This window comes from Pteropus alecto, unplaced genomic scaffold (genome assembly GCF_000325575.1).
Source record: "Pteropus alecto unplaced genomic scaffold, ASM32557v1 scaffold72, whole genome shotgun sequence".
Classification (NCBI taxonomy): domain Eukaryota; kingdom Metazoa; phylum Chordata; class Mammalia; order Chiroptera; family Pteropodidae; genus Pteropus; species Pteropus alecto.
In genome coordinates, this window is record NW_006436811.1 from 9,062,514 (window position 1) to 9,084,599 (window position 22,086).

The window sequence follows — 22,086 nt, forward strand, 5'->3', positions numbered from 1 at the left end:
GTAGCAGTTCACATGACTGAAAAGCATTGGTTTGTGAATGGATGATTTGGGTTTTGAAATTAGATATGAGGACAGCCTAGATTTTCATTTCTTTGGAAGCAGTCCCTGAGGCAGGTGCAGGGCGTGAGTAACGCGCCACACCTGAACTGTGATTTAGCCAATGAACACTAGGCTTCCCCTGGGTCCTGTAGTACGGTTTCCCTGTCTGTCAGGAGCTGGCTCAGCAACCAAACCCAGATTCCAGGTGTGGTATTCCACAGGCTTTCTGTAATTTGTAATCATAGAAACAGAATGTTCCTCCTCTTATTTCCTCCCTGCCAACAGTTTCTGGGTGGGTGAATGTCAGTAGCTGGAGTTATTTTTAAAGAGAAGAGGTGAGGCTTGTCGTGCAAAGCTGGGAAGAGGGCGTTTGTTTGCAGAGCAGAGCTGACATCAAAGTGTAGATTACTGCTCAGTGGCTAGGCACTTGTCCTCTAACAGGTAATGTTTAACGTGCCAGTCACAAAGATCACAGAAATGGTGTATGGTCGGGCATAAGATAGCACCACCGTTTATGTTCTGGAAGACTGAAAGCCTACACATGCCCATGTATTTTTTTTTTTTTTTTTAAATACATGATTTCGTCGGTCTTGCTGCCTCCTTTTTTGCTTGCTGTAATTGGACTTTGAAGCTTGGAAGTTATATCATAAAATTTTGTGACCTTTGTCTGAGAGAGAGCTCGGCTAAGCAGTCACTTTCCACTTCTTTTCACAGGATAATATAAACGTTTTTTTGAAAGCTTGTGAACAGATTGGATTGAAGGAAGCCCAGCTTTTTCATCCTGGAGATCTACAGGATTTATCAAATCGAGTCACTGTCAAGTAAGTTTCACTGGCTTGTTACATATTTTTTAAACTTAGAGCTTGTAGCTTCAGAGAAAAGAATTCCCGAGAGTTCATGGTTACTGAAAAATCACTCCTCTCTCTGTCTTCCTCTGTTCTCATTTCAAAACAGACTATTTAAAAAATAGCTTAGGGACTGTGACTATGAAGCTGTCTGTAACCGATGACAAGTCAGGGTCTTATTTTAAATCCCCATACTAACTGAAATGGTAATTTATATTTTAATGCTTGTCCAACACAGTCATGTTTGGTTGCTAATGGTGAGGGTAGTCATCGTACTTATAAAAGCTAATTTAGTAGTCGTATTAGCGTTTACAGAGTAAAAATAATTATTTAAAAATAGTTTTTATATCTTTGGAATTAAGACGTAATTGCTAACATTAAAATGAAAATGGGACACTGATGAGACTTTCTAATTATTTGGAAGGCAGCAGTACCTAAGACCAACGGGTAAAACTAATGACCTTGTCTATTGTGGCCGATTTTAAAAAACAAACTGTTTTTCACTATTTTAATAGTATGGACGAGAAAGTGAAAATGGAGGGTGGTAAAAACATGTGCACAGGTGTTGCTGTTGGATTTTAGATGGAAAATGGTGTTCATATGTGACTGATTTCAGGAAATCTGGTTTTAAGCTCTTGTGAGATTCCCCCTCACCCCCTAAATCTAATTTGCTTTCAGTGACTCAGAATAAACTCATGTTACTAGGTAAATGTGACAGGAAAATGACTTAATTTTGCAATAATGACTACCTCCTTATAGAATGGCTCCTAAACCTATTTTTCCCCCCCAAGGAAGAAAATGGAATAAAATATTTATCTATAGAAATAATATAAATGGAAAAATTAGTTTCTACAAATTCAGACAGAGATTTAGTTTATGGCTTCAGAGATTTATCGTAATAGCTCCAAGTTATGTAAAAACTGAGTGTAAAAATTTAAATATGGCCAGTGTTTTTTTCTAAAGAAAAATAACCCTATAGATACATATGTTTTATAGTACACATTCTCTTTCAGCAGTATAACCTAAAATCTCAGGTAGGGCTTTAATCTTTTAATCATTTAAAAGCCTAACAGTACATATTTTTAAATGAACAAGCCATTTTGAACCTGTGTGCTAGTTCTGTTGAATAAGCATTTCTAAACTATAGAGCAGTGATGTGTGCATGGCAAGGATGCATCTGGCTGTATTTCTCATTACTCGAAATAGTTGAGAGAGCCTAAGTTTCAGCGTCAGAATGGCGTGTTTACTTCCGCACGATGAGAGGTCATGTTCAATTTCTGTGGGAAAATAACTATGCAAAAACTTGTTTTATTTTTCCTAATCGGCATTCTCTCGTAAGACCTGAAGGGCAAAATAATTTTTGACTTGGACAGTCTTTTTCTTAAGTCGTTGCTGTCTATTAAGAATAAATGTCTTTCCCCCTTAAGATCATACTGTTTTGAAACTCCATAGCCGATGTTTGACGAGGCTGAGGACGAGGCAAAACGTGTTTGTTGGTTCCTAGTCCTATGGGTGCTCTGAGCAAAGCTTGCCTGGATCCTGTGTCCTGGAATGTTGGGTCTGAAGTGCTCAGGAAAAATCATATCTGGGCTCAGCTATCAGCAAAAACACTGACAAACCGAAACCGGGAGGTCACGTAGTTACAGCTGTAGTAGGAAGTATGTAGAACAACTTGTTACAGTTGAAACCACAGCACATTAAAGCAAGGTGTGCCGAAGTGGTACTAGCGAGCTCTCCTGAGTGAGAACCCTGATTTTGCTTAAGACCATGTCCCCTGATAATTCCATCCTGTGGAACTGAAGAGCCCAGGGGTCCACCCTGTGTCAGCTGCAATGGAATTGAGGGGTTTTGAGACATAGGATTCTGGCAAATGGCTTATTTGAAAATATTGGCCCAGCTCTTATGCTCTGAGCTAGTATTCTTTACAAAAAAGTTTAGAGGAAATCAAGTGATTGCTTACTGAATAGTAATGTATTTCTTTTTAGTTTTTATTCTTAGATAATGTGGAGACTCCTGTAGGTCAAATCCTGTCCTACCATTATGGTAGATTAAAGGGGTTGGCGTTGGTGAGACTGATGATTCTCACCAGTTTTGTCCCCAAAGGACACTTGGCAATGCCTGGGGACACTTTTGGTTGATATAGGTGGAGTGGGGGTGCTACTGGCTTTAGCGTGTCAGGAATGCTGCTAAGTACAGACAGTCCCCATAACAAAGATGTTTTCAACCCCTAAAATTGGTATACTAAGGTGGAGAAGCCCTGACTTAGAATTCCTTACTTATTTCTAGTCTGCCAGCAGGATAATCATGTGGAAGTCAAGGATACTACTGACTGACAGATTTTTACGATCTGCTAAATTGTAACTTTTTACTGACTAACATATAATAATTTATATATTTCCATGTTTGTATTCATCCACTTAAAAGAGTAGGCCCGCTATAATTCAAGGGTGCAGTTATGTGTGATGTGAGTACTTTGACATTATTTTGTTCATCTGTATACATTAAAATTAGCGAACAATGTGGCAGACTATTTGGTTATTTTAAATGCTTTATCAAAACTCAACTCCCAGGACTGCATTAACAGTTCATAGACTGTTGGTCTTGCTGCAAGTGGAATCTAAGATGCGTGTTTGCATGATGTACTGAGAGCAAATAGGGAAGAGCAGTTTATATGTCCATGTTGGCAAACGTGAGGTCTTTTTTGTTAGTGGACAGCAGTGATAAAAACATAAATGTCATATGAAGCCTAGGAGAGTTGTGTGTGGTGAGAATGAATGGCAGGAACAGAAACAATCTATTTAAAGAGCCTTTGCTATGAATAATGTCAACAATCCAGACCCTAACTACAAAACCTTATTTTTCAGCAACTTGAGATTTACAGTTTAATTTATAACAATAACTTTTCACCAGACAGAATTAGGGTACTCTTTATATTTCTGTAATTATATATACTAATATGTGATCTAATTTTCTGTAATTATATATATGAATATGTGATCTAATTTTCTAACTGAATTATTTTACTTTTCACAGGATGTAGTTTGAATTTTTCCAAGTATGTTTGAATTATTCCATTTATTTTGGGACTGCATATATTTAAAAGTCAGTTGATACTTTAGACTTTGATATTCCTGACTTTAATGGATAGGATCCATCTTTACTACTTTTCTTCCCCAAAGGCTATTAAATCAAATTTGTGACTTCGCCTCCATGAATGGTAGTTTGAACTTGAACTTATCCTAAGTTGTTTACTAAGATGTTTACATCCATATGTTTACTGAGGCCATGAAATTTAACTTCCATACCAGTGAATAACTGCATTGTTATTATTAACTATATTAAATATTCACACTGAATTCAGAAACATGACACAATCCACAGAGGAGTTGGTGTGACTCCCACATAGCTACGTCTGCATGCTTATGTTTAAGGCCTGTATGAGAGAAGCACAGTGGTCACCACGCCACGAGCACACTGGAGAGCTGCTATAGCAGAAGTCATGGTCTTTGTGGTGGCTGCTCATCATTAAGAGGCACAAAGCAATTGCTCGTTGTAGAAAGCAACTCGGCAGAGTAGCCCAGAGGTCCTGAGTTGGAGGAATGGAAGTTGGCAGAAAGGTAGGGTTGAACGTTAAAGGTTTTAATTTCACATGTCTAGCAATTTGACTCAGAAACTAAGTCTTGTATTTAAACCATTGCTCTAACCAATTATATATTGGGACTTTTAAGTTGAGAATTTGAACAGATTATAAACATGTTTTTTCTTTCTGCCCACTTATCATTCCAATCCAGTTTTTAGCACTTCCTTAGATACATTCTGTTCACAATACAATTATAGAATGGCAATGCTTTTGAACACAATATTTTAGTCATGCAAAGAAAAATTATTTTCTGATCTAGAATTACTTTCATTATTTAGGGTATTAATATTTTAGGCTTAAAATGTAACTTTAACTTTTGATATTGACTGAGTTTTTAAAAAGATTGATTTATCAAATGGAGGCTACAGAAATGAGAATCTTTTTTTTTAACACATGCTAGTTGCCAAAGGAACAGTAGTTAGAAGCAAAATTAGAGTTAACATATTTCCCTCGTGAAGATAAAGGAGGTTCAGAATGGTATTTTAAGGATTTAATTGTTCTCTAAAGCTTCTAAAAAGGTGCTCGATTTTGTGGCAATACTGTAAAATCATTCCTTAGGAATCAGTTCCCAGATGGCCTTCTTTTAACAGTTTGCCAATTGGGCTTGAGATATGAATGTGTGTATGTGTATTTACTTCAGCTTTTTACATGTAAGTAAAAATGTACCTACTTTTATTTATGTAATTTTTACCTTTCTCTGATTTAAACCTGGTTTTACATTTTCTGCATATCTCTCAAATAAGTTTCTCAACATTTTAATGTTTTTTTTTTTTTTTTTTTTAAAAGGAAAAAGGCAAACTTAATGATATCCAAACTTGGATCTGTAACTTGAGCATGGTGACTTCCACCTGTCAATTCATGTTACTATTTTAGAATGTTCTCTTCCTACTAAGTAATTGGAAGAGAGTAAAACAGAAAGGAAGTTTTCTGTACCACACACGTCTCTATGCTATTCAGTCATTCTCTGGGGTAGGTAGGTACGAAAGGGGACATTAACTCTTTTGGGTTGCCAAAGGCTCTGTTTAAGGCCAATAGTGAAAATCTATGGCCTGTTTTCAAATGTTCTTTAATTGAGAAGTTTGAATATCTAAAAATCTGCTTAGCTGCAGAGAAAAATGGTGGGGTATGAGGCAGGTCTGATGCTGAGGCAATCTATAGAATAACTACAGTTTTATCTGGTATTTGCTTCTCTCCATTTCTAGTTCTAAATTTATTTCTCAGATAGATAAACACGTTTCTAGATGCCAACTCTCCTTCCTTAGCTCTTTACTCCCTCAAATCAAAAAAGCCATGAGGCCTGATGCTGTCTTGCCTTGCTGAATGAGTCTTCATGTTATGGACTTTTCTGGCCAGGGTCTCTATCTTCACAAGTAACCCAGCCTATATTCATTGCTCCAAAGAGTCTCTCTTGGCAACTCATCTGATTAGCAATTGTTATGACTCAGTTCACAGGAAGATGATTAGAATTTCCTTCCGCTGACCAGATAGCATTTATTTTATAACAAGATCCTTCAAAGGGTTTAACAAAGTGATAGCTATTTTTTGTAGAAGACATTCTTCTGTCTTTCAGATTATCTGTAGGGATTCTTCTGTCTTTCAAGTTATTATCTATAGGGCTACCTGTGTTGAATTAAACTTTTAGAAATTACATGCACTCTAATATCTGTAGTCCAGTCAATAATTTTTGAGAATTAATATAATGAGAATTGCTAAGCATTGTTTTTCTGAGTTTCACGCTATATTCTGGTCTGATTTAACTGATTATATTTGTGTGAGGGTATACGTGTGAGGCGTGTGATTATATCTATTTCCAGAGCTACAGAGTAGAAAATGGCACTTAATTCAGTAAGGGGCAATTTTGGTTTCAGAGAAGTCTTCACTTGTTTGTCATACAAGCAGCGGTATGTACTTAAACAGACATGAATAATATAAAGCCCTGCCTTTAGTGGGGTTCATATTATAATTGAGGAAATGTTCCCATAAATTTATAGTTAGAATGCATTGCGTTAAGATAAATGAACAGATTCTCTGGGAATGTAGAGTTCAACAATCATTTCAACTTTTTAGTCGGGGAACACTTTTAACTGGAAGTGACATTGATTTCTTGCCTGGGCTTTCAAAGCACTTATTGCTTTCATCTCCATCTGATTTTTCCCTAGACTTGAAACTATTTGAGAACAAAGATAATACATTATTCCCTTTATCTCCTTAGTTCCTAACTCCGTGTTAAATGTTTATTTGAAGATTAGAATTTATAATTACAAAGATTTCCTGAAAATTTTAAACATGAAAAATTAATTTTTTAAACCAGGCTTTAAACATGAGAATTGATTCTTCTTGGCTGAGTTTTCCTATTTTTATTCTCACCTTTCCAAATTGCAAGGAAGTCATTGAAATTTTGGTTTCAATGGTCTTTCACTTATCATTCCAGAACAATGATATGGCATATTACAACATAACTTAAAATTTATACAGTTTAAGAGAATATGTGTTTCCTCTCAATGTGTGAATACTAACCTAAAATTGGAACTTCGGACTATGTGCCTCTTAAAGTTGTTGGTGGAAGTTTTTGGTCCTTATGCAGATATATAGAAGATAAATAATGATAATGTTTAGCTGACATTTGAGGGATATTCCATGCTTACATGAAGTTTTAGAAACATTTACTATTACTAGTCGCTTTTCATTTTGTGAAATAAATCTAAATGTATGTTTAAGACTTGGGTGGGAAAATATGTTGGTTTTATAGGTAGTTGAAATATCTGGTGGAAACTCAAAGGCAAGGAATAGAAAGTTTTAAAAGTAGGAACTTATAGTGGAGGTAACTTTTTATAAGGAGTCATTAATTACTTTAATAAAAATTTCTAACAAGTTTACAGTAAGACTTGTTTCTTCTAAAGTCAAGATACCTGCCTTGTGCGCCTGCCTTAGTCTAGCATTAAACACCAAAGTCAAAGCCAAAAAAAAAAAAGTCACAAATTACCTTTGACTTTGGCATGATAAAAACCATTTGAAGAACATGAGCACACAGAAACTTGATTTCTAACCGTTCATTTGGGCTGTTTCTACTGCACCCTGCACAGTGCAAATGAACGGTTAGAAATCAGTTACTTTCCCCCAAGATGGAACAGAGTTTCAGTCAATGTACATCAACTGTCATGGACAGATAAGCATCTTGGATGAGAAGTTTTAGGTGTCCCCTGACATGGGTTAAATCCCATCTCATTCAGTCACTTGGTGGTTACTTTTCCTTACGGTGATCGCTTTGCTTTTCAGTGAACAAGATAGATGTTAATTACTGCTCTCTTGGAGTTTAGCAGTAATTAACTGCTAAAAACCCTACCTCACGAGGATACTGTAATGATTACATGAAGTCAGGTATGTAAAGTGTATGGCGCCAGGTGTATAGTATTGAATTATCGTTGTCATTTTCATAATTCAGCTTTCTCTTCTTTACCCCATGAAGATCTATCTCCCATAGAAGGATATAAAGGAAAAAAAAAAAAAAAGCTGGCTTCTGGCTATTTAAATAATGATGGTTAGTCATAGGCTCTTTATTTTTATAAGAATTTAGACCATTTAAACTTCTTTTAATTGGGAGTAGATATTAGATATATTTTTCAGGCATTTGTTTAGTCAGCCTTTTACAATTTATTCATTAGCCTAGCAAAGCATGAAGCCAGAGACCAGACATTTATGTTATTTGTTCTTGCCCCTGTATATGTAGGGCCAAAACAAATTTTTTTGAGACCTTAATTTTTTGTATATTTCCTGAAATATTGTAAATATTTTGATTTATATCATTTTCTTTAAAAAGTTGATTATTTCCATATTTTAAAAAAGAGCAAACAAAAACAAAAATCGAAAAACACTTTCATGAAACCACAACCAAATCAGTCTACAATACAAATCTAAATCTAAAACTTTATTATTTCCATTTTTTCCTTCATTACTATGAAAAGTCTGTCATTTTGGTCATGAAGAGGCTACATATATCCTTTAGATAGGCAAGATCAGTCACCAACCAGTCTTTCAAAGGTTTTTGCAGGGCGTACAAGTTATTCCTCTTGGGATAGGGGTTCATAACCTTGACTTTGCTGAACTCAAATGCATGCTGTAGCCATGTTTTACATCAGGCAGAGGACTTAGCGGCTCCTTTTGGGTGTCCCCCATTTGTTTTGTCCATCAAAAGTCTTTTAAATAATATTATCAATATTCGTGGTTTTTACCCTGGACACTAAAAAATTATAGCGATAGGCACAGTTAAGTCAAAGGCTTGCTTATTTAGTTCCAATGTGCTTTGACATAACATTATAACTTGTTTTTTTTTTCTTTTAAAAAGAGGCTATTAAATTAAATAGAATATGTATAAAAGTTTACCCACTAATTATTGATTATTTTTCAGAGTTTAGGTTAATGAAGTAGCCCCTTTTTAGGAGTAATTGCCCTGGTATAATTTCTGTCATTTTGAGCAGCAATTCTGGGTGAAATTGGCTGCTGATTGACTTGGTCTCCATTTCTCAGTGACATATACTTTTCTGAGTATCTACTGAACTGCGAAGCAGGGTGATGTGTCGTTACTTTTTTTTTTCTTTTAAAAAGCTTAATACCATTGCTTCAGACACCACTGACCAAATGTGCACATAAAAACATGTTCTAAAAGTATTAGTGAAAAATCATTAATATTACATAAACAAGTAAAGTTACCATATAAATAAACCACATTAATATTATTCTTAAATGTAAATGATAGTGTAATAAAATTCCATTAAAAAAAGAGTAGATTAAAAACATGCTTTCAACACAGTTCAGGTAAGCCAGTTTTTCTTAAGTTAATAAAGGAAAATCTTTGGGGATCTAGTCAGCCAGGAGAAGCAGCTGCTTTAAATTAAGTCCTTTTTCCATTAGCCACTATCAATTTAAAGAGGGTTGGTTCTGTACTTTGAGCAATTTGGGGGAGAAATCCCTAAATAAATATCAAATATCACTGTTAATACATTTCTCTATTTCATTACATTATAATAGTATTGATAGCTGCTAGAGTTTTTGGAAAGGCTTTTGTTCTACAGTTTTTCTTTTCAATGTACTGAGATTTGAAAATAATCTTCAGAAGAATCAGTATATCTGGGTAAACAATTTGGCTAACATGTTACTAGATTTCTTTTGGCTTAATATTAAGAATGAAAAATCTCTACTAGGTAGTTACTGTCTCAGACTTTATTTTGTTTATAATACTGTGTATTCACCTATAAAATATCCAATAGAGTGTGTGCACGCACACACACACACACTCATTAAATAAGAACATATGTGAAAATTTGTGTAAGGCTTCAAAAAATGAGGCACCCATTTGAAGGGCCCTCGGGTCTTTGGTCATTTTGGTGAAGAACTCATTTCACCAAAGTGGCGTGGTCCATGTCTTAGAGAAGAAATAGGAATAATATGGGTGTCCAGAGCATGCCTTTCCCAGATTATTAAGAAATAGAGCTCTACATCCTTTCTCGCATTTTCCATTCTCCTTTTCATTCTACTTACAAGGAAAAGGCAGAAAAACTTCTTATTAAAAACTCTGACATCCATCGATATAAGGCTTGGGCTCCTGGAGCCAGATTACTGCTTCTAGGGTAGAGAGAAGCAGCGCAATCCTGATAGGCTGGGTGATGGGGGCGGGGGATGTGAGGCTTAGCCTAGGAGTATTGAGTCCTCTCACCCTGTAGACCTTTTATCTTGTGGCTTATGACCGCATCCATTGGATAGTTAACATTCGCTGCGTAAAGATCCTGAAACCTGGATATGTAGACAAAAAGCAATCCCTACTTCTTTCCTATTGTAGACAATATGTAGACAAAAAGCAATCCCTACTTCTTTCCTACCTCCTTCTTAATACCAAAAGTGGAAAAGATGGAAAGCTTTCTTGAATCATAATTGTTTGCTTTTATGTCTTAAGGAGCATCAGGATATTCATGGTTTACAACTGTAAAGAAATGCTGGATTTGGAATGATGAATAGCACTAAGTGAGGAAATCACTGTACTAGAGTGTCCAGATGAACTCAGAAGTATTCCTATCACTGCTGTTCCATTAGGTTTAGACAAACTGGATGATAAAAGCTCTCAGTAACTGTCAGGTGTCCAGTTATTCCTAACCTAGTAACAGGCCAGCTAGGTTATTTTCATTTTTGCTTCAGATACGTGAGGTATAAAGAGTCAGAAGGGTAACTTGCTTGGCTATATGACCTTGGGCAAATAATGGAGCTATGATTTTAATTCAGAGGGTATTTTAGCCTACAAATCTTGAGCTCCTTCTGTTGTATTGTCCAAACAAACTGAAACAGCCTTTAACAATTTGCTGATCTGCTTTCTAGTGCCGCGTGCCTGAAATTGTCATGAGTAACTTTTTAAGCAGGCCAGCTGTACCCCAAATGGGTTTGTGTACATGATTCATGTTACCTCACTTGATATGCGGCAACTATTTTTGCATTATGATTTTAAAGGCTTTTTCCCCTAGTGTGTGAGCTAAGTAACTTTAAATGGACGTACTACTACAATATGCCTTCAAATTTAAGATCAGTGATTATGAGACCTCCCTCCTAGTTTTAGGAATGTTAAGTGAACATAGGTGCCTAAGAATAGAAATATGCTACATGTGTGGTCTGTTAACACTGGCTAGTTGAGAAATAATAGAATACAGTATTTGGATTTTATTGACAACTACACACATTCCTTGATAGGTTTTATGATTGTTGTGCAGATATTTATAAATGTTCAATTATAGTTGCCATGATAACGGAACATTCCATTAAAGGCCGAGGATTGTAAAACCTCACTGATCGGAATTGCTCAGAACCATACCACCACACTTTGACCTTTGTAGAACTGGCCTGAAACCTATCCTTAAAGATAGAACTGGTAAATACATTTTATGTAGAATAATTACTTGCTTACCAGTTTTTGATGCTTTATTTTACTTAATATTGTGAAAACCGAGCTGAACCATGATTCTCTCCTCAAAACATCTTTGTCTGGGAATAACTACTTTAAAAATTTTTAAATGGAATGTTTTTCTTTTAGTTTAGGTCATTGCATATTAAATCCCATACAGAGACTTAGTGATAATTTGAAGTCCTGTTTAAAGCCCAAACTATAAGCAAAAAACATAAATTACAGTTATGTCACCTAGTATATTAAAGAAGAAAAATTAATTCAGTGCATTGCCCAAAGTCGTGCTATCCATGTGGCCATTGGAGGGTTCAAAACAGGTGGTAAGCACAGAGCATCAAGTGTAACAATAAATAGCACAGTCTAATTCCAGTAAGATGAAACTCCGCTTTCATTGCAGAAAAGAGAGTGGGGATCAGATAGTGACTCAGAAAAGCAAAGTCCAAGAAATGACTCAAGCACAGAAACATTTTAAGAATTCCTTTACCAAGACTTACAATAAATAGAGCGATCATTTCTTCTCTTACCAAGTCATCAGAAATTATTTTTTGCTAGTGGTTAAACATAAACCACCAGGAATGATTGCCTTTCATTAATTGGAAGAAATATTAAATTTATGAATGTGTTGTTTTAGAGTACCAAAGACAAACAAAACTAATAGTAGTCCAAGATATGGATATAGCAGAATATAAGTGAGGACAATTCTCTTTTAAATAATCAGTGGAATGGGTTAGATGCAATAATAGAAAACACTTATTTTAAGGCTCTTAGATATGTAAAAGGGAAGAAAAGTATTGCTCTTGAGTAAGAATGGAATAGAATGGAAAGAAAATAATGCTTGAATGCTTTGCTTAACTCCTTATATAATGTAACCACTTTATAAGATATGGCGTTTGCCTGAGTTTACAGGATGGAAACTAAAAAGCTCAGTGACTTGCTCAAGGGCACATGTGTAGTGCAGGTGGAAACCCTCACTATGACTCCAGACCCAATGTTGTTTTCATTATAAAATTCTGCCTCTAAGTGTGTCCTGATGAAAGATAGCAAGATTGAATTTTGACATGTACCTGTGTATCTGTCAGACATGAACTCTGTGAAATTGGTTGTGTAGGAAGGAACTTCTGGAGATACAAAGGATTTTGTAATTTTTAGAAGCTATGGTGAGAAATTACCCAAACTTTGAGAATTAAAATACTTTAAACAAGTGCTTTTCAAATGTCAATGTGCACACAAAACTCCTTAGATTTGGTTCAAATGCAAATTGTGATTCGTTAGGTCTGCACAGGGCTGGGATTCTGTATTCCTGGCAAGCTCCCTAGGTCTGGCCAATGAGGACCACACTCTGAGTAACAAGGATTTAGGTAATAAACAATAGTGATCACACTGGAGAGAAAGTTTAACAGAGGTATTGGGGGGAGATGTAAGACTTGAGCGTGGATCTAAAAGATGACTAGGATTTGAGTGAGAGATGGCAGATTTCTGCAAGATTGGCATGTCCAAAGGCACAGAGGCAAACATATTAGAGAGCGTTCTAGAGGTAAAGCAAAGAGTAAAGTTAAGATATCCACTTTTGAGGCCTACATTTTGGGGGGTGTTAAAGAGGAAGCATAAGGCATGAGCCTTTAGTCTGGTTTGGCATATTGGAGGCAGGATGATAGGTAGGTTGAGACCAGCGTGGATGATACCTTGAGTATCCTGGCTAGAGAATTTAAATGTTGTTGCTGAATGAGAACTAGGTTGGAGAGTGGAAAGACGTTAGGAAATCATTGCAGTTCATGGGTGTTTGGATAAGAAAGCCAACTGCTGGAAGCAGTGAAAATGTCAGAGATATTTGAAGTAGGACATGATAGGGGTTGATTAGAGTGAAGGAGCAAGAAGAATCAGCTCTTGCGTTTGTGCAGCCACTCGCAGAAACAGGAAAGACAACCAATGTGGGGGCAAGATGGAAATGAAGTTTTAACACTGAATGAAGTGTGTCAGATGTGACAATAAAGCATCCAAATGGAAATGTAGGAGTCGTCAGTGTTATTTGCTCAGAAATTATACCTGGGTATGTAGGCTTGAGAGTCATCTGTGAAGAGATAATAGGCATTTGATGGAAAAGGAAGCCCAGCTCTGAGAAAGTGAGGGTGGAGAGAGAGGTATAGGTGGCTAAGGGCTCAGTCTTCGCTTCCCTTCCTCTCCTTCTCAGTTGTCCACGTAAAGTGTGCATCTGTTTCTGACGTTCTGTTCCATTGATCTATATACCTAAACTTCTGCTGGTACTGCATACTGTCTTGATAACCGTAGCTTTGAAAATTATCTTTAATTCTTCATTTAAAGTGAGATAAAAATTCCCTCGTTCTGTAGAAGTTCAAATTCTGTTTTGTGTAGTGCCTTCTGGAAATGTTAGGCCTGATTCCCTTTTCTAGGAACTACTATGCTCTGGAATGACTGGCAGTGGGAATGTCATCTCTTCAAGGAAACACCATGGGCTTGTCTTCTGGACCATGCTGGATATTCAAATCAGTTTAGAGAATCCAACATCCCTGTATGTCCTAGTGTTGGGGCCCTTGCATCGTAAATACCACTGCGTAGTATCCACAATCCGGGCCAGGGTTGGCCATACCCAACCCCACTCATTTGCTTTGTGGGAGCTGCTGCTTGTTTCTTTCTTGTCATCTTTTAAATCTAAACTCTGCATCTTTTGTAAACGACTATTCAGACACCCACCCACACACACACACAGAACAGATAATTCCAGGTGCATTTCTTCCAGATTCCTACAGCAAAATGTACTTATCTTCCTGTTTTTTCCACCATCTCTGCAAACCCTGCTCTGAAATGGCACTGAAAACAAACCCACGGAGCTGGCAAAATGACATATCTGATTCAGCCTAACACAGTTTTATAACAAAATATTGCTTTCACTTCTATTCATCAAGATTAGAAAAATAACACTATTTTAGGGCATGTGTATCACACAGGATTTGATGTGAATGAATGAGTTTAACAAACATTTATTGAGCTTCTATGTGCCTGGCACTGTTCTAGGCATTGGGGATTCAGTTTTGTGGTGAAAAGGACAGTCTCGCCATCCTTAGTTATGTATTCTAATAGGAAGGACGATAATGAGTAAACATATAATATGAGGATGATGACACAATAAAGCAGGGTGTAGAAAGAGTATGTCAGAAAGGGTCTTTTGGATATCATATTTTAAGCATATTTTTAGATAAAATTTTATGTTCAGTAGATTTTAAAACTAGCTGTTGGGATTAATGATATATTCTATTAGAATCATAGAGTTTTGATAAACTTATATTTTAAAAATGTTCACTGATTTGAAGTTTTAGTGTACTTTAAAGTTGAGTCAGAAAAGAGGCACGTTAGCTTCTGAATGTTGGGGTGCGTTTGTGCATGTACACATGAGACTTTCCCTCCTCTGTGCCTGTACCCCCATCTGTCAGGCTGCCGCTGGCTGGCAGGGCTCTGGTCTTCGCATTTAGAAATCGCCCTCACAAATGAATTGAGGGTTCAGTTTTTATTTTTCTCTTAAGGTTTCTACATGGTTTGAGTTTAAGGAAGCTTGCTTTGATCCCATGATTAAATGTTTATGGTATTTTGACTCTTGATTTTCATGAAAAGATTAAGTATTTTGTCTGTTACTCTCCTGAGTACTTGAACCCTGCGTTCTCCCTCATGGCTCCCACTAACCCACCATGTCAAATCCAAGCACACTTCAGACTTTTATGAAATGCTGCTGACTAATCACTTGTTGCTTATCTACCTGCATTTTTATATCCCTTCCATACAAGCTTTGCAAACCAGCTAGGCCACCTTCTCTTTTTTGCCTCCTTGGATAGCCATTTTTGCAGGCCAGGCTACATCTTGCTTCATACAAGAAATTGCCTCACTCAGGAATCGCCCTCTCACTAGGAGTGGACGCCAAATGTCTGGCTACTGACTTAGTTCAGCCAATATTGACTTTGTGATCTTTGGCCAGTTCCCTTATTCCCTTTGTCCTTTTGTTTCTTTACCTGTAAAATGAAGGACAACGCTAGTACCTATTGCATAGGAACCATTGTGAGGATTAAATGAGCTGTTAGAGGTAAGGAACTTACACACCTGACACAAATCAAATATTCCATATACGTTAGCTATTTTATTAATTACTATTGATACATTTTTATAAAATTTTAGACTACTGTGTGTTTTATGAACTTTGTGGTCTGTACATTCTACATGACAACTTATTTCCTACTTCATTTTTTCACCTTTATGGTAGATTTTTAAACTAGTATATCCAGGGCTAAATTGAATGATAAGAATACTTGGTGAATGATGATTGGGTAAGAGCATGAGCACTACTGAGGGAGCAAACACTATGTAGGGCTGGTTCTTATTTGCATGAAATATATGAGAGGAGGGGAAGGATTGAACATGCTAAGAGAAGATACCACTGAGATGCTGCTTTTCTTCCTTTACTCTCTTAGATATGGATTGACTTATGAATTTCCTCATGCTAATCTTTTTTTTTTTTTTTTTTTTACTGTGGTAAGAATGCTTAACATGAGAGCTACCTTATTGATTAATTCTTAACTGCATAGTACAGTGTTGGCTATAAATGTAACATTGTACCAGCAGATCTCTAGAACTGAAACTATGTACCTGCCAACCAGCAACTCCTCCTTCCCCTTCTCCAGCCCCTGGAAACTACCACTCTATTGTCTGTCTCTATGAGTTTGACTGTTTTAGGTTCCTGATTTAAGTGGAATCATGCAGTATTTGTTTTTCCGTGACAGGTTTATTTCACTTAGTATAGTGTTCCCCAGAGTCATCCATGTTGTTGAGTATGCCGAGATGTCCACTGCTGGGTATATACCCGAAAGAACTGAAATCAGGATCTGCATGTCCACGTTCATTGAAGTGTTATTTACAGTAGCCAAGATATGGAAACAACCTAAATGTCTATCGATGGACGAATGGATAAAGAGAATGTGGCATATACATGCAATGAAATATTATTGTCTCATAGTAATCTTAAGTCTGTGTGTTTATCTGAGTTTAAATCCTTAGTCTCATATTTTCAGTAATATCTTACTTGAGAAGATGTGGGTAGAAATGACTTTGTGGTTAAAAAGGTGTCTGAATCTGAAGAAAGGATTGTAAAGAAGTTTTTGTTAAATGAACTAAGCAGTATGATTTTATCCTTGGGAGAACAAGGCAGAAGGGAAAATAAATCCCTTTTGTCCATGTAAGTAGAAAGATAAGAGAGAAAGAATAGCATATGTGGAGGAAGGAGAGATGTGGAAGAGGGACTAGTGGCTCCCTTTCCCAGGTGACATTCCTATAGACCGAATCTATGCAACATACGATAATAGGGAAGGAAGGCTCTTTAGTTTTTTTTGCTTCCTTCTCTTTTGTTCTTTGATACTTAGAAATGAAGAAGCATATGTCAATTAAATCTAAATCTTGGGAAATGGAAGACTATAGATTTAAGGATAACTAATGATCTCCCCATAATCTTTGGATAGTTTAGAAACTGTAACAATGATAAACATTTGGATTTATTTTATATAAACAGATAATGTTCAACAGTGTTCTTATAATGAAAAAGATGAAAGCAAAAATGTTTGTTTCTGCATCCTAAATATAAAATACATAAAACTGAATAGCCTACTAGCAATTTATTCTTGCTTTAATTCTAGTCTCTTATTAGGAATGATTTGATTTACTATTTCCTTTAAGACTTTAAGTGGGTAATTTGTCCTCTTAATTTTAGTAACCGTTGTGTTAAAGAAAACTATAGGAGTAGGAGGGACATTATCTCACAAGAAGTTCGCAACAAATTATCTTTTCTAAAGGTCTCAAGTCTTAATGAAAACATTCATAAGACAATGAGAATTGTGGAAGAGAAGAACTTATCTTAAATAAACTTTTGAACTTCTAAATATTCATTTTCCACACAAATGTTCATGATTCTCTCCCTCTACCCTCAATCCTAAATAAATAGTTTGACAGTCTGGTGTTTGATCTCTTTCTTGTATTCTATTGAAACTTTAAGAAGAAATTTGAAAACTTATTTTTTATTATGTCTGCGAATTTATTTGAAACTTATTTTTTATTATGTCTGAGAATTGCTTTTAGGGAATGATTTTAATAACTTACCAATTTTCTGCTACCAATTACTTCTGGTTGTGATTCTAAAGGAATTTTTAATTTCTTAAGACTCTTAAAAATTAACATAGTTTCATGAGATAAATATTGTGTTGAAAAAGTTGTCAGCTTTTAACTCTGGAGCACGTCATCCCACAATTATAATCAAGGTAGTAGATGGAACGTCTATTTATATTTGTCCAGACTGCTTAGCCATATCATACAGTTGATGCGAGTGCTCACTGTTTTATTTGGACTTACTTGAGAGGCTCTCTAGGGAGACTCATAAAACTCTTATGTTGCCTTACATATTAATTTTAAAATTGTAGTAGGGATATTTAATTTGAGAAACATACTTTTAGGGAATATTCCTTTGTAAGACTTAAAAATCAGAACATCAGCACTAGAAGGTACTAAAGAGAATCTCATCCAATGCAGTCCTTTCACAGAAGAGGTCAGGTGGCTACTGCAAGGTGACTCAGTGCGCTAAGACAGGTGTCCTAACTCCAGTCCCACCTCCTGGTTTGGGTGTAGTTATTTCCACTGTATCTTACTGCCAGCTCAACCAGAGCAGCAAAAGACTTAATGAGATTAAAATTTCATTTTACCTAGCTTTAACCTAATTCCTTATTTCAATGAGTGATGTCTACAGTATGGTTACTTTAGCCACATTTTAATTTATTCTTTCAGATTTAGTAAATAAGGGCTGGACTAAAATTTTGAATGCTTTAATATGACCAGAATATGTTCACATTATATAATAACTTTTAGAATAGATAGATGAAAGTTTATCAATGGCAATTTAATTTGTCTGTGCAGCTATTATACATTTTTCTTTAACCGTGCTTTGTACCTGTTTTCAGCAAGGTGACCTGTTTTAGCACCTTATGACTATTTATACAGAACTATTTTTATGGAAGAAATTTTAGATTATAACTTTGTGTGTAGAATTTTCTAATAATGTGGCCTTAGATTCATGTTCATTTAATCTTTCACCACATTCAGATGAATTAGTATGCTACTTAATTCAGATTTTCTGTTTAATGGGCAAAAACAAATTAGAAATTAGGCAATACAAAAATATGTCTAGGTTCAGCTTCTCGCTAGTTACTCTTCTTCAGAGGTGTAAAACAAGGGTTCATGATATGAAGAAATTATAAGATGACTGCAACAAAATTAACTTATTATAACCTTTTGAATAGCATTCATTTAAAGCTGGCAGTAGTTGACTTTTCAGAAAACTTATATAAGAAATCCCTTCTGGGCTTCTTGTAACATTTTGTTCTGCGGAATCGATGCATATTTTTTATGCTTAGATGTTCTCTTCTGGATCCCACAAAGCGTTGAAGCTTATGGAATGTTAAGTAATGAACTCAATGACCTTCCCCGTCCCATAGATCCCTGGACTAAGACATCCTAAGAGCTAGCTTAGGGTATAATGACAGCAGCAAATCGAGTGCATTTGTGTATGGTCCTCTCTTAAGCATGCATAAGCACAGTGAAGCACACTGAGGTTTTTTTTAGCCAACACTTGAAAATCATTGGCAGTAGATCCAGGCTTTTCACTTAACTTTGAGTTTCTTTGTACTTTTTTTGTTTGTTTTAAATTCTAGTTGGGTAAGGCAAGAGGAATTATGTTTCAGTTTAACTTCCTTTTTCGAAGAAGTAGCTAAACTAGTTGAAGCTGTAGTTTCACTTAAGATGTAGTTTTAACTCATATATTTCTAGGGTAGTAGCTCTCACTCCTTACTCAAAGAGAAAGTATATGCAATTATTATCCTAAGAATATTTTTACTTCGGCTCACATAGATATTTAGCAAAAACCCCAGTTTATGAATAATATTTGAGAAAAGAAAATGAGCTCAGTTCTCAAAGTTCCTTTGGAGGTGATGAGACATCAGTAATGGACACATGTGGATGATGGTATGTCTTCATATTTGTATGAGTTATTGGGTCTTTAAAGTGGTGTTTCAGCTACATGGTGTTGTCCTATGGGAGTTTCCTGGAACTTGACATTTAAGAGTTAAATATGTGACAGATTCTGGGCATTTTAGGTTGAAGAAATGTCTTATTTGTCTCTGGAGTTATAATAAACAGGCTCTGGTGTTAGATTTGCTTGACCAAAATCAGAATAGGATAGGATGTAATCAAAAATGGCTGAAAGGTGAAAATGGGGGATAAAATCTAAAATTAAGTCCAAAGTTAAAGCTCGGGGAGCCCTATAATTTAAAGGGGATGAGAGAGAGTAAATGACATGGTCAGAATGGCTCCTGAAAAATGATTCTGGATGCTTGGTAGGATAGATATTTAGAGAGAAGAGGTTGAAGATTACTCTGTTCATTCTTTCTAGTAATATTTTAGTGCCTATGTTTTAAGTACTGAGTCCGAGATAAACAGCATACTAGCTCTGAATTCATGGCATTCACAGCCCAGTGGGAGAGATTGGGAAGATTTCCATGCTATATCGTAATACAATGGGATGCTTTAAAAACCACCTGTACTTAGGTGCCCATTGGATAGTCCTCTAGGAGAATATAGGAAGACTTCTGAAACTGGTGACGCTCAAGCTTAATTGGAAAGGATGAAGTCGTTTAAAAAGGGGGAAAATAGTCAAAAGCCTGCTGGGAAAAGAAAACCTCCTGTTGTCTCTTATGGGGAAGTGGGAGAGATGAGGGCTGTTGAGAGAGTTGCAGGGATGTTTTATAAGAGTTTTGGGTTTATGTCGAGGCAGATGAAGAAATGAGGTGACTGAGAAGGGCCAGATCATGAATGTGAATGCCACGCTTTGGACTTTACTCAAGGGAAATAAGAAGCCATAAGAAAGAATTTTAAGGAAGGCATAATAGAGAGGATTTCATTTCAGGAAAATCTTGAGGCATCTCCGTGGAGGGAGGAAGAGGAGGTGTGGGGAAAGACTGAAGAAAGGCAATGAATTACCTCTGAGAAAGAGATGAATTCAAGAGATATTTAGGAGCTAGAATTGATAAGTTTCGGTTGGTGGGCAAGTGAGATTTTGAGGGAGAGGAAGATGTTTAGCTTAGAGCTTTCTGGCTCTGAGACTTGGGGCCTTCACCAGGGCAGAGCATACGAAAGGATGAACAGGCTTGGGGATTAGATGATGCCTGCACTTAAGAAGAACTTATTAAATATTACATTTTGAGCTGGGATAATAATAGTGGGAAGGTAAAGGGCATATCTGAGAAAAGTTGTCTAAGCAGTAGTAGTTGAATTTGGTTTGGACTAAACATGGTAAAGGGGAGAGAGGAAAAAATCTCATTAGATTCATTAGCCTCAGAAGTTTCAAAAGGGCATTCACAAATAAAATTGGAAAATTGAAATTGATTGCAATAACTGTAAGCTAATCTGAGGGACATCTGTATGGAATGTGTATTGAAGTTGAAAATTAATTGAGAGGTAGGATTATATTAATCTGAATTTGAAAGCCAATTATATTATTCTTTTAAACTATGTCCTTTTTTTTTTTCCCCTCAAAAATTTATTCAGGGTGATTGGTGGTACTTTGATAATATTCTGAAATTCAAGTATTATATGGAAAGCTAGGTAGGGAATGGTAAATCTATCAAAGGTTGTATATGTAAATGGAAAAATTTAAATAATGCATGATGTCAACTAGCTAATAAAGATGGTAGCTTTATACAAATTGCGAGAAAGATAATCAACATTTATTTTTAATCTAATATTTTATTTTTCTGGGATAATTAGTCCTCAGACTTTATCTGTTTCTACTCATGAGATAGATTGGTTTTGGTTTATTAATCATTGCAGGTTTGGAAAATGTATTCACAAAGAAAGAAAAATTATTATCTCATTTCTTTTCCTAATGTCACCTACACTACTTACATATTTGTAACTCTGCTATGGGAAAGGTATTGTCTTTGTGGATTTCTTTAACTTATTGGAGTTTTCAAAACTTATTGGAGTTAAATAGTTGTATATGAGAATTTAGTGACAAAATTCAGCTTTGAATTGTTTCACTGACACAAATTAGATATGGGTGTCACTGTTGGAAGGGGTTGGCTGTGGATGAAGGTTAAAATGGAGAATAGGCAGTAGGTGCTTTTTTTTATTTTTTAGCCAAATGATACTCATATTGCTATGAATAGGCTTTTAAGTGACATACATTTGGGTTTGAATTATAACTAAATTAAAAAAGGTAACTTCTGGAAAATTGCCACATCTCATTCAGCTTTGGTCTCACATCCGTAAAATGGGGATACCAATAAATACAGAGCTCTGTTGGAGGTGAGTTAAGCTAATTGTAAAAAGCGTAGTGCAATGCCGATGTAGTACTTCTATTAATTTCCTGGTGCCACTGTAAGAAATTACCACAATTTGTTGTTAGTGACTTAAAACAATACAAATGTATTACAGTTCTGGAGGTCACATGTCTAAAATGAGTTTTAATGGGCTAAAATCAAGGTGTCAGCAGGGCTGGTTCCTTCTTGAGGTTCCAGAGGGAGAACTAG

The 22,086-nt window shown here is 35.9% G+C and overlaps 1 protein-coding gene across 16 annotated transcripts in view; it reads left to right on the forward strand.

Moving 5' to 3' along the window:
- LMO7 (LIM domain 7) overlaps positions 1 to 22,086 on the forward strand; it is a 183,098-nt gene that overhangs the window by 92,371 nt on the left and 68,641 nt on the right. For 15 of the 16 annotated variants that reach the window (XM_025048155.1, XM_025048164.1, XM_025048161.1 and 12 more), the window contains one exon: positions 754 to 860. In XM_025048155.1, the coding sequence (XP_024903923.1) occupies positions 754 to 860 (107 nt within the window). Of the gene's footprint in view, positions 1 to 126; positions 245 to 753; positions 861 to 22,086 lie in introns of those variants that run through there. The other variant, XM_025048160.1, reaches the window with a different exon arrangement.